Here is a 15599-nt window from a genome sequence, read left to right as displayed (position 1 = left end):
AGAGTGAAAACAGCACTAAAACAAAGGTTGGAAAGATTTTAATTAACACAAATGGCTGTGCCTAGTCTTTAAATCTATCCAAAGCAAATGGAGTGAAAGCCTTCTAATCCTTCAGCACTTCATCTGGCCTTGACCTCAGAAAAAAGAGCCTCCCTCTTGCATCATCAAACTGACTTCCTTTAGCTCTTTGTTGTTCTGTGGAGGTCTTTGATCCCAGAATTCTCTAAGACAGGAAAAAACAGAAGAAAAAAAAAAGACAGCTAAAACCCCAAGTTTCCTGGCACTCACTTTGCAAATCCCATGCAAATATTAAATTAAAATGTACATTAACAAATGCATTCCAAAATTCTATACCTACTGTCTATTCAAGCCTTTAAAATGACTCGAAAACCAAAGTAATTCTCACCTCATTAGATTCATTTTTGCAGGTAGTTGCTCTGCTCATAGTTGTAGTGTCCAAGGTACCTGATGGGGAAAATTAGGAAAATGAGAGCTTTCTTTGAGTAAAAAAACCCTAGTTTTATTTTTAGTTGCAAGTCTGTTAGCATTCAGCCCAGTATCATATCATTGTAGGACTGACTCTGGTATTAACGTTGATACGGATTTTTTAATTGATGTTTTAGAAAATAACTTCATCAAGCAATATTTTTAAAGTAGAAGTGGCAAATCTTTTTTTTTTTTCTCTTGAAAGCTCACGTTCCACAGGGAAAAAAATCATTTGAGGATTACATCAAATAAAAACAATTTTATTTTGAGAGCCTAAAAAGGATACTTCCAATACAACTTTTTTTTTTTTTAACTTTTTATTTTGTATTGGGGTATAGTCGATTAACAATGCTGTGGTAATTTCAGGCGAACAGTGAAGGGACTCACTCTTACATATACATGTATCCATCTCCTCCAAACCCCCCTTTAAATAAAGAAATGAGATGATAACTCACATACATATCTGTGTACCCTCTGATAACCCAGATACATATTCCTCAAAAATGGCCAACGGTGGACAGCAGAGAACAAACAAAAGATAAAGGTGGGGGTGGGGATGAGAAAGAGGAGGCAGAAAAAAAGACAGGCCCAGACGGAAAGAAACGGACACAGGAGACAATGAAAAGGGGAAAAAGGGAGAATTGCGGGGTGCTAAACAGGCTCAGTGGTGAGTCTGTCCTAGGTGAGGGTTGCCAGACTAAAATACAGGATACCCAGTTAAATGTAAATTTCGATAAACACCAAATAATTTTTAGTATAAGTATGTCCCATGCAACACTCAGAACATATTTAAATTAACAGGTATTGTTTATCTGCAGTTTACACTTAACTGGGCATCTTCTTTCTATTAGCTAAATATGACAACCCTATTCTAGACAACCTGTTGTTCTCCTGAGTGTGTGATGCAAAAAAAGTTTACAATCTATTGTCATTCATTGAAGAAATAATAATATTAATAAAGGTACAGCTTACATTTTTTTCAACCTTCAAAATTTATGTTTAGGAAAGATGACTTCTATTCTCCCCTGGACTTCTATGGGGTTTTATAAGAAGTGAAAGAATGACCTAGTTTAGAAATTAACTTCACGACCTACTAATACCATGAACCTAACGCTGACATTGAAAAGGCTCAAGTTGCAGCAAAGCTTTAAAAAACCTGTATTTGAGAGCAATGCTATTTATCAAGGACCCAGGTTTGAGCTAGCTGTGGGTTTCCGCCTCTGCCTTTTAGAATTTTAGCTTAACACTACTATTTTCCTTTCAGCAGCACCTCCGGGAGTGTATTTTGGCCATCAGGAAGAGTAATGCTAAAGTGAAGTAAAGGTTAAAGCTGGGGAGAAAGACTTGCTTTCAGAACAGAGGGAGTTATAGAATAAATAAAGTCTCAAGAGTATTCATTTCCCACCGCACTGGGCTTTCATCTGAATTTATAAGTGGAGCAAAATATTCACATGCAAACTTCTTTCTTAAAATACCTCAAGGAAATGTGAAAAGTTGGGGAGGGAGCTAGGGGACGGGGTAGGGGAGGAGAGAAAAGCAAGGGTGTCAGAATCAAGTGGTTTATCGCCAGTTCTGTTAAACCTCTTTTTTGATCACCAGCAGGTGTGATGGGAAACTCAGCTGAATTTAAAGATGGCTACATGCCTGAGCTCTCTTAAGATGGGTGACTGCCAAAGGCCAAGACCTGCTCTCTTGACTCTACAGAAACCCGGGCAGGGCTGCCGTATACTCTGGGTCAAACTGTCTTTTTACAACTGGTCTGGAAGTAAAACCCTTCAAATGTGACTCGTCTCTGGTGAGACCAAAAGGTAAAACTTCACCCAGGCTATAAAATGCTTTTCTCTTCTGTAAGACTAGGAGATGCAGTATGCTAAGCAGACGAGACTGACAACGCTAATGCTGCAACCTGGGCCTCAAGGGAATTTGCAAAGAGGGGTTGCTTGAAGTGTAACAAAGTCAGTATTAACAGAGGATTGTATTTTGCCAACCAAGTCGATCACACCACTGTGACGCAGCCAACCAGCACACAGGACAATTGATGTGGGAGGAGGAATTCTTGGCCAGGAGCAGTGGGGGAAAATAAAACCCTCCCTCTGCTTGGAAATGCTTGTAACAGAAGGGCCTGTACCCTGATTTGCTGGAAGGTGTGTCCAAAATTACATTCCATCCATTCTTTACCACAGGTTTGTGACATTCAATTCTTTTGAAACTAGAGGAAAAGGAACATTATCCAGGAACACTTTTAAGTACTTCAAGAAAAGCACCACCTTGTGCAATTGCCTGACTTGTTAAATTCCTTGTTCTAATCACCTGATTTATCTGTGATAGAAAATAAAAACAGAATTAGACAGCGATTGTGGAGGAAGTGGACAGTGGCCGTTTTTGGAATGGAGGCCCCTGTAGTTTACAGAGTGAAATGATAGTTACGGATGTTGTAGCAGAATACTGAATTTAATATGGTATAATCAAGGCTGCCAGTAATACACCCCAGTGTCATGAAGCATGGTGGGAAACACTAACAGATTTTTAAATGTTTTCATTTGATATTTAGGGGTAGTACATTTTGTCTAAGGGCCATAGAAGACCAATGGCTCCCTAAAGTTTCCTGAATTACCACTGTTTATGGGCTAGAGGCCTGGATGTGATTGGTGCCACCTACTGGGATAATTGTAGAATTACAAATCTGTCAACCTCTTGAAACTAGCATTTCTGTTGTTACTGAAAAAAGGAATGTTATGGGTATGATTCTTTATTGGGAGGATTATATATCAAACAGGTGATTGGCCTGGATCCGAATCACAGACTTTAGAGCTGGAAGAGTCATAAGAAATTATATACTGGAACACTGTCAATTACAGAATATTTTAGGAGGTGAGCTTTGGATATGGAGTCAGAAACCTGGCTTCTCTGAACCAGCTTCTTGTTCTATAATGCCTACCTCAAAGAGTCATCGTGAGGATTACACAAACTATATGTTTTCAACTTGCTCTATACTGTGTTATGGTTGTTTTAGATAAAGAAAAACACTGAAACAAAATGACTGGTCCAGGTCATATCACTGGTGAGCCTAAGAGTAAGGCCTGTAAGTCATGTATCTGAATTCAAATCCAGTGCTTTTACCCATTAAATTACTATTTCCCAAAATCTGATGATGAGATGATTTTATGAGGCAACTGCAATAAATTTAGGAGGTGCTGGAACACAGCATTAAATATTATAAATCATAGTGAGATAACTACCCCCTTTACGATTCTTTCAAAGTTGAAACCCTGATGGCATCAAGAAGAAAAGTTTCAATCTGGTGGTTTTCTTTAAAACTGTTTTCATCTTGCTAAAGCTAAAGCTCCAGTACTTTGGCCACCTGATGCGAAGAGTTGACTCATTGGAAAAGACTCTGATGCTGGGAGGGATTGGGGGCAGGAGGAGAAGGGGACAACAGAGGATGAGATGGCTGGATGGCATCACTGACTCGATGGAAGTGAGTGTGAGTGAACTCCCGGAGTTGATGATGGACAGGGAGGCCTGGTGTGCTGTGATTCATGGAGGTCGAAAAGAGTTGGACGTGACTGAGCGACTGAACTGAACTGAATCTCACTTCCTGCTGCTGCTGCTGCTGCAGCTGCTAAGTCGCTTCAGTCGTGTCCGACTCTGTGCGACCCCATAGACTGCAGCCCACCAGGGTCCCCCGTCCCTAGGATTCTCCAGGCAAGAACACTGGAGTGGGTTGCCATTTCCTTCTCCAATGCATGAAAGTGAAAAGTGAAAGTGAAGTTGCTTAGTCGTGTGCGACTCAGCCATCCCATGGACTGCAGCCTACCAGGCTCCACTATCCATGGGATTTTCCAGGCGAGAGTACTGGAGTGGGGTGCCATTGCCTTCTCCAATCTCACTTCCTAATAAAGATAAAAGAGGCCTTAGGCTTCGGTATCTTGTTAGAATACTAAAATTTTATTTTCTGTATACTTATGATGTTTGGGCTTCCCTGGTGACTCAGACGGTAAGGCGTCTGCCTGCAGTGCAGGAGACCCGGGTTCCATCCCTGGGTGGGGAAGATCCTCTGCAGAAGGAAATGGCACCCCACTCCAGTACTCTTGCCTGCAAAATTCCACGGACTGAGGAGCCTAGTAGGCTACAGTCCATGGGGTCGCAAAGAGTCGGACACGACTGAGCAACTTCACTTTCACTTATGATGTTTACTTTTTATTATAGAAAACTATAGGCTTTTTTTTCATGTAAAACAGCAATACAATTTTATTTTCAAGGAAGGTATTTAAGAAGTTGAAGTGAATGTAAACAGAAAAATACTGAATAAACAATAAAAATACTGAATAAACAATAAAAAATAGTTCAAGTGACAGAAGTTGGGAAACACTGAGCACCCACCAAACCACCTCCCTATCATATCACTGTTGGTAATCATGGTGATGGTGGCTTAGTTCCTAAGTTGTGTCTGACTTTTGTGACCCCATGGATTCTAATCTGCCAGGCTCCTCTTACCATGGGCTTTCCCAGGTAAGAATACCTGAGTGGGCTGCCATTTCCCTCTCCAGGTTGGTACTCATATCTTAATATAATTACTTTAAAAATCCCTCATTGAAGAAAATTAGTATTTCTTTTGTTTTCTTTTCATTAATTAAACACTAGGCTATAAATAGATCAATATAACCAAAATTTAGGACTTAGATTTCAGATCCACTTGGTCTCAAACAAACTCAAAGCTTTTCTATGCATGTGTTTTAGAAAATAAAACTGGCCTGCAATCAGTATCTCATGCATGTGCAATCCATAAATCAATAACACACAAGAAATGGGTAACACATTTACACATACCTGGGGCTACATGCACTTGTGGTAATTGAACAGTTTAGGGCCCTATCACTTAGTACTCCAGAAGCTTAAGAGGAGAGAAGAGAAAAGGAGATGTTGATCTCTAGGCTGTTCTAGTTCAGAGTTCAAAGATTCAGGGTTCTGAAAGCAAGGGGGGAAAAAATCTTCTGAGGTGATCATGTTGAATGGAACCCTTCACTATTTATTGACTATTGACTTGATTTGAATCCAGAATGAAAGGATTTTTGGCTCCTTACTCTATGGATCACTTGAGATGACTTTCAGCTAATTTTAAATGAAATAAGACATGGATCTCTCACCCTCATCACCCTCCCCCTCCTCTATCTTTTTAATTCACATTTTAATGACTTTATACTGCTTCTGGTTGTATTCCAGATTCTTATTGGAGAGGAAAACCTCAAGCTTTCTGCTTTCCAATTCTTATCAAAACAAAAGTTAAAAGAAAAATATGGATGGAACACGGGCTGAAAGACAGGTAGATTCCTCCAGTCTCTAGATTTTCTAACTTTTAAATATGGATCAGTTCAGTTCAACAGAGTGCTATGGGCATGGACCAAATCCTTGTGAACTGACCCATCACTTACAAAAAAATTCAAATCAACAATCTCTTATCACACTGTGCCAAGGAGTAGATAAGAACCAGTCTTAGAAATTGAGATTCTGAATTTACCTTAGAAATATTGTTGAGGATGTTCGTTAACGTGACACATATTAGAGTGTCCTCTCCCCATGATGAGGATTGGAGGAGAAGTTTCTCTCATTTCAGTAAAAGTAAAAGCTGTATTTTTTCTGAGGGGTTGGTTTATTTTTATTTTATGGACACCATAAATCCATGTTTCCTTTTCTGGGAAATTCAGAATCAAGTTTGAAGCCTACCTGTACCAACTGTGTATTTCATTACACATTTTCATGTATTTACCTGGCTTCAACTTATTTTTAGTTTGCCTTGATTTAGTCATTTATTTAATCTTTGTGCTATAAATGATTTTATAACCTATTCAAGTCATTAGGGAATAAGATTGAGAAGAAATTAGAGACATACACATTAATATTGTTAAAACATTGGCATCCCTTAGCCATGATTTTTTTATTGCATGTCTCTTTTTAAAAAATTACACAGATTCATAGATCCATGAAAATTTAAGCATCCTTTCTTCCTGCACCTCAGAGACCATTCCTTCATTTTTTTGGAAAGATTTTTTTTTTAATGTGGACCATTTTAAAAGTCTTTATTGAATTTGTTACAATACTGCTTCTGTTTTATGTTTTGGGATTTTGGTCACAAGGACCAAAATCCTTGTGGCCAAATCCTTGGCTTCCCCACCAGGGATTGAATCTGCACAGCCTGCATCAGGACAGTGAAGTCTAAACCTGTGGGCTTTCTGGGAAGTCCCACTTCTTCATTTTCTTATAGTAAGCTATATGATTTCGTCTAACAATGTCATAAATCCTTTGGGGTGGGGAAATGCTGAAACTCCCAGAGGAATATCTGCATTGGTGAAACTCACAACCATTGTCCGATGTCTCTTTGGTCTTCCATTCTGAAGTAGCAGAGTCTATTCCAATAAGGTTTGTGAGATTAAACTACTCTAATTCCTAGGAAAGGAGAGGCGGGGAGGAGAAAACTAATGTTTTTTCAGGTGTCAATTCTGTATCTTCTACATATGCTAAGTACACAATGTATGACTTAGTCTTTACAAAGGAACATTTTATTTCCTCCAGCAGAATCTTTATGTTGATATAAGAGCTTCAGTGTAATAATAATGATGATGATAGTGATAATCTTTATTAAAACACTGCCGACTGACTTACTGTGTGCCCGGCATTGTGCTATCACTTTATAAGTAATGGACTCTCCAGTGGAAAACAACACAAACCTCACATTATGCACCTATGATACTGTACTTACCTTGGGATCTGGGAAGATTCAAAAATTCTTGCTTTGGCTCAAAATTCTGCTGTATGTACAGAGATAACTTCAGATCATTGGCCTTCTGGTAGTTCTTCAAGGTTTCGATTCTCAGCTCAATCACTTTGCCATTAAAGTCATTCTACAAGAGAACATTTTTTCAAGAATACTCATATAGAGTTGTTCTCTAAACCCACTACTACCTGAATCCTTTTTACTCATAAGTCTTAAAATGATCCTATCACGCTCAGTCTGTAAACATGGGGAGAAAGTATTTGTGATTCTTTTCCCATTTCAAATGGAACAAAATCAAGACCGTAGGGGAAAAGTGCTATACCCAAGGTGGAGCTGGAGATAGATCTCTCCAACCATCTTCCCACAAAACATTTCTTTTAGCATGACAGCTGGTAATCCAGATGAGCGGATCAGGTTTAACATTAAGTAACTAAAAGCTTCTATATTGCATAGATGGAACTGTACCCCATGTCCAGCCTTGGAAGACTTTGTACCTGAATGATGTTGGCTTGTTCCTGATACCTGACCCATTCCATTTTCCTCTGTTTCTTTTCCTGGTGGGAGAAAGAGCCTCTGGTGACAAAGTAAATTGAGATCAGAAATCAGTTCTCTCAGTATGCTGCAAAGACTTTATAGCAAAATTATGGTGTCGTAGATTCACTAATATATTGGTTTCAACTGCATTAGTCCTCTTAATTGGCCCCACCTGTAAAACCTACTCTCTGAAAGCTGAAAGCTAAATGAATAGGATCCTTTTATATCAATGAATGGTTGCAAGAAGCATGATATCTCTAAATATACATTCCAAAACAAATTAACAAGTATTTTGACATCACATAGCTATTTCAAATTTGTCATTATTGGCATAGCTTTTCCTACTTTGCCCTAGCTATTATAATTTACAAGAAACTTGCAATGCCACTCTGACTCAAATGTAGCATCCCAAAGGAACCAGATCTCCCATAAAATTTTGTATCTGTTCAGGAGCACACCATAGTTTAGGCAGACTATTGCTACATTAAAGATTTCTAATCTCTCAGCTCTAAAAGTCACTACTTCCAGAAAGATCATACTACCTTCCTTATTTCCTTCCCTTTCTCTGCACACAATGTCTCCAGTTCATTCTTGGTCTTCCTAGACGATGAGGGGGTTTTGGGAGCCTGGGAGGAAAAAAGAGAGCTAAAGGACTAGGAGGTCCCAGGAAAAAAATATAATGTCTCAGCCAACAGTAAATCCAATATACCCTTAAGGCCCAGCTCCTACCTGTCTATCTACCCAAATTAGCCTGGATTGTCAACAGGCTGTTTCCCTCTGTGTAGCATCAACAACTCTGAAATTCTAAGTACTATGCTGTCCACTTGCCTTTCCATCCTGTAAGTCTGTTTTGTTCTTTATTTGCAGTACTTTTTCTTCATCACTGAATTCTTCCGTGTTGAATGTCTGTAGAGAGGCATTTTGGCAAACATTTAAATTAGTGGGACTTTGTGAGGGAAGTGGAAAGCCAGTATGGGTCAACTGGAAAGCCAGCAAAGCAACCTCTCAGGGTCTGACATGAAAAGTGTACTACCAAAGGAGGTTCAGAATGAAGTGAGCCTTTCTATCTGGTCTCTTGAGTGTACTTTATAATAATAAAAACTATTAACTGAACCTTTATCATATGCCAATCACTATAGTAAGCTAATTACTCCTTTACTTATTTATACTATCGCATTACAAACATTCTCATTTAATCCTAACATGGCTGTTTTTATCTCTGATCTACTTTATAGATCAGAAAACCAAGACTTAGGGAGGTTAAGACATTTGTTTAGGGTCACTCGAGTAGGGAAGTACGGAGCTGGAACTCGAACCAGATCTCTTGGACTCCTTAAATCTGTGTTCTTAACCATTAGGCAGATGATCTTGTCTCCCCATTTCTCATTGCCTAAAAATATCAGTAGGGTAAGCTTGGGTATATGGACATCCCTTACACAAAGTCTTTCGGGAGCTCTGGAGAAACTGGATTTTGACAGAGGAAGAATGCTGGCATATTTCTTGTTACTAGTATTCAAGAACTCAGGAACTAAAATTTCTCATAATTCATAGAACTGATGTGTAGCTCCCACTAAGCACTAAGAGCAGATCTCAGTACAAGATACAGGCCTTGATAGTATTCCAGTTATTTGTGGAGAGGTGAGATGGGAAAAGCTGTCAGAGACACACTCACACCTGTGTATAGCACAAGACAATCTGCTATTTCGTCTCATAATATGTGAAAAAGCTCTTGAATCCCAAAGGCTAAGTGCATGAAGGGATTTCTATCCCTGCTTGGTTTCCCATCAAAAGGCCATAACATTTTTATATTAAACCATGCCTTGATTGTTGCAAAGTTGTAGGGGAACTAGAACTAGGTATTTATTCATTCAACTTCCATATGTTGATCATCTACTACGTGCCAAGCATTGTGCTACAATGCTAGGGATTCCAAGAAGAACAAAGCAATCAAGATAGTGGAGAAGCATGTATTTCCGAGCAGGCAGGGAGACAAGCAAATAAAATAATAATAACACACAAAAATAATAATGGACTTATAAAAAGTGCTATGGAAGACATGAACAGAATTGTATAATAGAAAGTAAGGGGTGGGGTGATGCCCTTTTTCAGATGGAGTAAATAAGGAGGGCTTCCCTGAGGAGGTAACGTTAAGCAGAGACCTGGAGGATGAGAACGAATCAGCTATAAGAAAACAGCATTACAGCCCAGGGATAAAGCAAAGGCAAAAGTTTTGAGCAGGGAAAGGTCTTGACATGTGGAGGCCAGTGTGGGAGGGGGGCACTTCTCTCAGAGGAGACTAGAAAGATGGCAGGAGGCAGCCTATGCCATAATAAGGAATAACTGTAAACGGTTTTCATAAGAAGAGCGACATGATGTAATAGTTTTAAAAATAAAGGTTAAAGAATGAATTGGAATAAGGCATGTGTGGAAACAGAGACATGAAAAAGTGAGGATGTGAACCAGAAAAAAGGGAATTTTCTCTTTTTCCAAGAGATCCTTAGAGGCACACACACATACCTTGTTCCACAGCATCTCCATTTCCTTCCGAAGCATCTTGTTTTTCCTTTCCTGTTGGAGGGGAAAATCCAAACAAACACAAATTTGTTTGTCTTATTAAAGTTAGAAGAAATTACTAATGGGGTGAACAGGGGGCAGCGGCATAATAAACCACAGAGGAAGGCAATAAATGAGCCTCGCCTCAAACCCAGGAACATGAGAGATGAGATTGATGATGATGATAAAAAAATAATAACAATTTGGAATAATAACTTTAATTATGGTAATTGTGGTATAATAATATAGTAATGAGTTCCTCACTCTTGCACTACTTCACATTTCCTGATCATATGACAGCTTCTCTGGGACTCAGACCCTTAATTTCTCATTTTTAAGATCCTTCATTGTTGATTTTTAAAAATCTTAAAGAATCTCTCACACTCTTCCCTTTTACTTTGGTATGTTCTATTTATTTTGAAATGTGAGGGGTTAATGTGCTTCTCCGGAGAAGGCAATGGCACCCCATTGCCCGTCACCCATAGGCTGACGTCTATGGGATTGCACAGAGTCGGACACGACTGAAGCGACTTAGCAGCAGCAGCAGCAACGTGCTTTTCATTGGAAAAGACCTGATGCTGGGAAGGATTGGGGGCAGGAGGAAAAGGGGACAACAGAGGATGAGATGGCTGGATGGCATTACCGACTTGATGGACATGAGTTTGGGTAAACTCCGGGAGTTGGTGATGGACAGGGAGGCTGGCTGTGCTGTGATTCATGGAGGTCACAAAGAGTCCGACACGACTGAGTGACTGAACTGAACTGAACTGAACTGAAAGTGCTTCTACTCATTAATCTTTAGATGGAAAGTTTTTCTAAAAGTCAAAGAAATAGAATTTTTACTAGCTAGTCCTTATTCTTGGAGAAGGCAATGGCACCCCACTCCAGTACTCTTGCCTGGAAAATCCCACGGACGGAGGAGCCTGGTAGGCTGCAGTCCATGGGGTCGCTAAGAGTAGGGCACAACTGAGCGACTTCACTTTCACTTTTCCTTTCATGCATTGGAGAAGGAAATGGCAACCCACTCCAGTGTTCTTGCCTGGAGAATCCCAGGGATGGGGGAGCCTGGTGGGCTGTCATCTATGGGGTCGCACAGAGTCGGATACGACTGAAACGACTTAGCAGCAGCAGCAGTCCTTATTCTTTCCAATGTTTCATCTGACTCCCTTTGGTTCAACCAGGACTTCCTAGATCAAGGACCTATGAGTGTTGGAGCACCAATGCTACAGATGAGCACTCTGTCTGAAGCTGTGGAACTGAGAGCCCTGTTCAGAAGGCCATCCCCTAGAGTGCCCACCAACCTCTTACCAGATTCTGCTTCATCTCTTCTGCTTCCTTAATGAGCTCAATGACTGAGGAGTCATCATTCCCCTTCCCTGCCATGATCTGCCTCATGATCTGTAGACTAGAAAGAAGAAAGAGATAGCATAAACATAATACTTCCTAAAGAGAAATACTAATATTCCATGACCAGCCAGAAACTATTCTACCATGAGAGGGAGATGGGGGCTGAAATCATAGGAGCTGTGGAAGTCTTTCTGGACATAAAAGTTCTCCAATTTCATTCCTAATTGACATTTACCTTAGGTGTGTGCTCTGGAGTGAATTCTGTGCCCTAAAACACTCAAAAGTTAGGTCTCCAAGAGCTAGTGAAACTCCTCTTGACCCTTTAAGATGAGGTTTTGCTGTATGACTTTTGGAGTAGAAAGGGGGCATTTTTCACCTCTGTGAAGAAGGAGGTTGAGAAACTTAAGGAGAAATCTCAGAATCATTCCCTGTCTTCTCCCCTGCTTTGCTTCTCTATATAAAAACACTGGAATTAACTGGGGAACCCACTTATATCCTTATGGTAGCCTCTAGAGAATCAAGCCATCAAAAAGTTTTTGATAAATATCAAGTCTATGACTATAAGAGAGGATATTCTTCAAAGGCATTAATTAACTTGTGCTTATATTCTTTGTACTTTTCCCTCTTTGTACTTTCCCCTCTCTAATTATAAGTGGAGAAGCAAGCCTTTGTGTTCCCTTGCCCTGAGAGGGCTAAGTTTCTGGGTTGGAAGAAGCTGTTGATTGACCACAATTTTCTGCCTGGCTGTTGTTCTCACAGCTTTCTGCCTGACTTTTGCTTTCCAAAAGTCCAAGCTCCATGAGGTGTTTTTGCTAAGGTAGACACATTAAAGTGAGATTCCCTAGGACTAGGAAGGAAAAAGAAAGTTGGTAGATTCCAAGAACAGTAAGTGAGTTAAGACCTCGATTGCCTAGTGCATTTATTAAGAGTAAGGCCAGACCCTAATCCAGAGGAGTTTGATGCTCAGAAACGATTTGCCATTCCCCTGCTTGGCATTTGAAGAACAGTCATGCCTCCTAAGGTGATTCCACAAACATGAATGGGCAGCTGTCTGTGTGACCCTAATACACGGAGGATACTGAAGCCTCTTATCTTTTCCTTGGGAAGAAATGTTGTAACTGTAGCCCTGTGAGATGAGCTGAGTCATATTTAATTCTACTAAAAGAAAAAAGGATTCCTTGCCACTCTGATTTTGTGGTTACTTTCTTGTTAATCTACTATAGCTACTAAACCTTTTTAAAAATGTAAATAATCATCACTAAATCCAGTTCTCCTGCCTTTCCCCTTCTAGGAAATCCTGAAAAGGGAACACATACCTTCTTTGTTTTTCCTCCAAGTTAGACATCAACTTCTGGAACAACAGGTTGTTCTTGTCTTCTAGAGGTTTTAGTATCTCTAGCAGTTCCTGCTTCCTCAGTTTTAAGTCCTCATTTAACTCCTTCAAGTAGTTGTCATCTAATTTAGAACTTCTGTGGGAAAAAACACTACATTTTCCCTTATCCTGGACTAATCACAGAGACCCTCTTCTCTCTCCTGGATAGTTACCACTCAGCATCTTCCATCATAGACTTACCTTGTTTTGGAAGATAAGTAAGATTCTGGAGAGTTTGAAGCACTTGTCATCTTGAAGGAAAACTTCTCCAAGAATAAAAAAGATCGTCTTGAAAATTTGTGCCTTCTTGTTCTGTTCAGTTAAGTCATCGTTTTTGTGCTGCTGTTCTTGAAACTCCTGTTGCACTGGACTGATTTTAGCTACAGGTTGAGGTCACAATGGCGCTAAGACCACAGATTAAACAGGTCTTTTAAGTAACTTGAACATCAGTGACAGATCGTTGACTGAAAATACTACTAACGACATCTGATCAGTTCTTGCCTAGCTTTAGCCAATGCTAACAGTTTTATGCTGAAGTCTTTGACTGAATAGGACAGTATCATAAAACATCTATATTATGGAATTCCTACTGTGTTAGAGAATGATGGCTTGTCAAAAATAACATCAACACCATCTTCCATGGCAATTTACCTCCAGGGAATAGAGTGCCGGCTATCTGTAGGGCACAGTACTGACTGGATTCTGTGAGTGAGGAAAAGATAAAGACAGAGCATCTACCTTCGGGAGTCTTCAGAGGAGAAGGGCATATCTCTAGCATACATCTAAAAAAATAGAGGCCAAACTGGCAAAGGCAAAGTATGGGTACAATATTGAGCAATGTAATACATGAGCCAATTGTCATTACTTTCTTATCTTTAAAATGTGATATATCACAATGGCAAGGTAGAATTATACTAGACATGTTACAAGAGGATATAGTTTGTACAAGCTCAAGTAAAAGATCACCCCATGGCCAAATTCCTTCCCGAGAGGCTGTAATTCTAGACTTCCTTTCAGATTCTGAATTTGCTTCCACTTTCCTCGCCCTACTAGAATCACATTTCTCTTAGCCCCTGCTGCTGCTAAGTCACTTCAGTCGTGTCCTACTCTGTGCGACCCCATAGACAGCAGCCCACCAGGCTCCCCCGTCCCTGGGATTCTCCAGGCAAGCACACTGGAGTGGGTTGCCTTTTCCTTAAGATCTTCCATTTTCTTCTATTCACGTAGTGATCAGAGGATAACTCTTAAGAGTTATACATTTGTTTTGTTTCTTTATGTTCTTGTGTGTGTGTGTGTGTGTGTGGCCTTGGCTTGTGGGATCTTAGTACCCTAACCAGGGATTCAATTTGGGCCCATGTAGTGAAAGCATGGAGTTCTAACCACTGGACCACTGGGGGAATCCCTTTTATGCTCTTTAAACACAGTTTTAGGACCATATTTTCAATGACATTCTCAAGTGTGAACTGTCTTGTTAATTTCAAGTGAGCCTTTTCGAGGATGTTCTAGGGGCATTCTCCAAAGTAACTTAGACTTTCTGTCTTTTGGGAAACCTTAAAGGCAGTGAAAATGTAGTGAAAATTAAACAAGATTTAGTTTGTCAGATCTTGGTTTGAATCTCAGTTTCACTGTGAGCAGTGCACTGACTGTGAGTGAGTTACTGTATTCCCTGTCTCAGTTTCCACTCTTATAAAAATGAAAGTTGTAAACTAAAAGGTTTGTTGTGAGAATGAGATGTAGTTATGTGAAGCTTCTGGCTCATGTCAGGTATTTACATTTTAGTGAATTTTTGGATGGTTTGGATTTAGGGATTGTTTTATGTCCTAAGAGGTCAAATACAAAAAAGATGATTTATATTATGCTAATGAAACTTAAGCTTCAGAGTCCTTCATTTTCATAGACCTCTTCCAAAGACTCTGTATCTCATTTTGTATTCTTTTTTGGAAGGAGAAAACTCCCCAAACTATATACACTTTAAGGGTATACAAAGTATTTTCTATACAAAAACTTCTCTTTAGGCAGTCTCTACAAATATTTTTTATAAAACATATATGTGTCACTTGTAAGTTTTATATGATAGCTAGTGTAATGTGACACCAAATTAAAATGCCGTATCAGGTGCAACATAATGTAACTCACATTGGTTGCCCTAGGAGTGCCCATGAAAAGTTTGGGTTGAATGAGTCTGAGCAAACTCCATACAGTTAAAAGAAGGAACAAAGTGGACTAATTATTAGTAGTAGCTTTTTAGATTGTAGATGTGGCAGGTATTACAAATAGAGGACAAAAATGGCATTGATCACTAAAGCATGACCTCTTTAAATTACATGTTGTAACATTTGGTTGGCAGAATTATGTTAGAATTTTAAAACATTTAATGCACAGACAGCATCCCAACTCACCTTCCTTTCTGTCCTTGGTCAGGAATGATTGAAAGTAGAACACTTGCTATTCTGATGTGCTCTTTTCTATAGCCAATCAGCGCCTTTAATTTCCTAACATTCTGACGCCCTTTCTTCAACTTGGAATATGACTTCC

The 15599-nt window shown here is 39.6% G+C and overlaps 1 protein-coding gene across 4 annotated transcripts; it reads right to left on the bottom strand.

Annotated features, from left to right (window-relative positions):
- Positions 1-22: 22 nt before the first annotated feature.
- Positions 23-15517, bottom strand: CCDC196 (coiled-coil domain containing 196). 4 transcript variants are annotated; one of them, NR_045536.1, is made up of 11 exons: positions 15464-15493; positions 13266-13468; positions 13009-13161; positions 11654-11750; positions 10310-10360; positions 8621-8698; positions 8335-8418; positions 7753-7831; positions 7244-7385; positions 407-465; positions 23-223 (listed from the first exon to the last, which is right to left on the bottom strand). NR_045536.1 is itself a non-coding variant. In XM_024997457.2 (11 exons), exons 2-11 carry the CDS (start codon positions 13313-13315, stop codon positions 104-106), a joined length of 894 nt encoding a protein of 297 aa, XP_024853225.1. In that variant the 5' UTR covers positions 13316-13468; positions 15464-15517; the 3' UTR covers positions 23-103. The 4 variants fall into 4 exon arrangements, 2 of the variants coding, with proteins under 2 accessions (XP_024853225.1, NP_001069072.2); XM_024997457.2 differs by having other exon boundaries at positions 7753-7812; positions 15464-15517; NM_001075604.2 differs by having other exon boundaries at positions 7753-7812; positions 13266-13327.
- Between the last annotated feature and the right edge of the window lie 82 nt (positions 15518-15599).

This window comes from Bos taurus, chromosome 10, assembly GCF_002263795.3.
Source record: "Bos taurus isolate L1 Dominette 01449 registration number 42190680 breed Hereford chromosome 10, ARS-UCD2.0, whole genome shotgun sequence".
Lineage (NCBI taxonomy): Eukaryota > Metazoa > Chordata > Mammalia > Artiodactyla > Bovidae > Bos > Bos taurus.
This window is presented reverse-complemented; position numbering and strand designations above follow the sequence as displayed.

Excerpts from the sequence above, each read along its gene's own strand:
- CCDC196 (XM_024997457.2), bottom strand. The coding sequence starts at position 13,315 with ATGACAAGTGCTTCAAACTCTCCAGAATCTTACTTATCTTCCAAAACA. Across the intron at positions 8,419-8,620 it reads CAGACTTACAGGATGGAAAG|GCTCCCAAAACCCCCTCATC; the intron begins GCAAGTGGACAG and ends TTTTCCTCCCAG. Across the intron at positions 7,813-8,334 it reads AAGGGAAGGAAATAAGGAAG|GAAAAGAAACAGAGGAAAAT; the intron begins GTAGTATGATCT and ends TTCTCCCACCAG.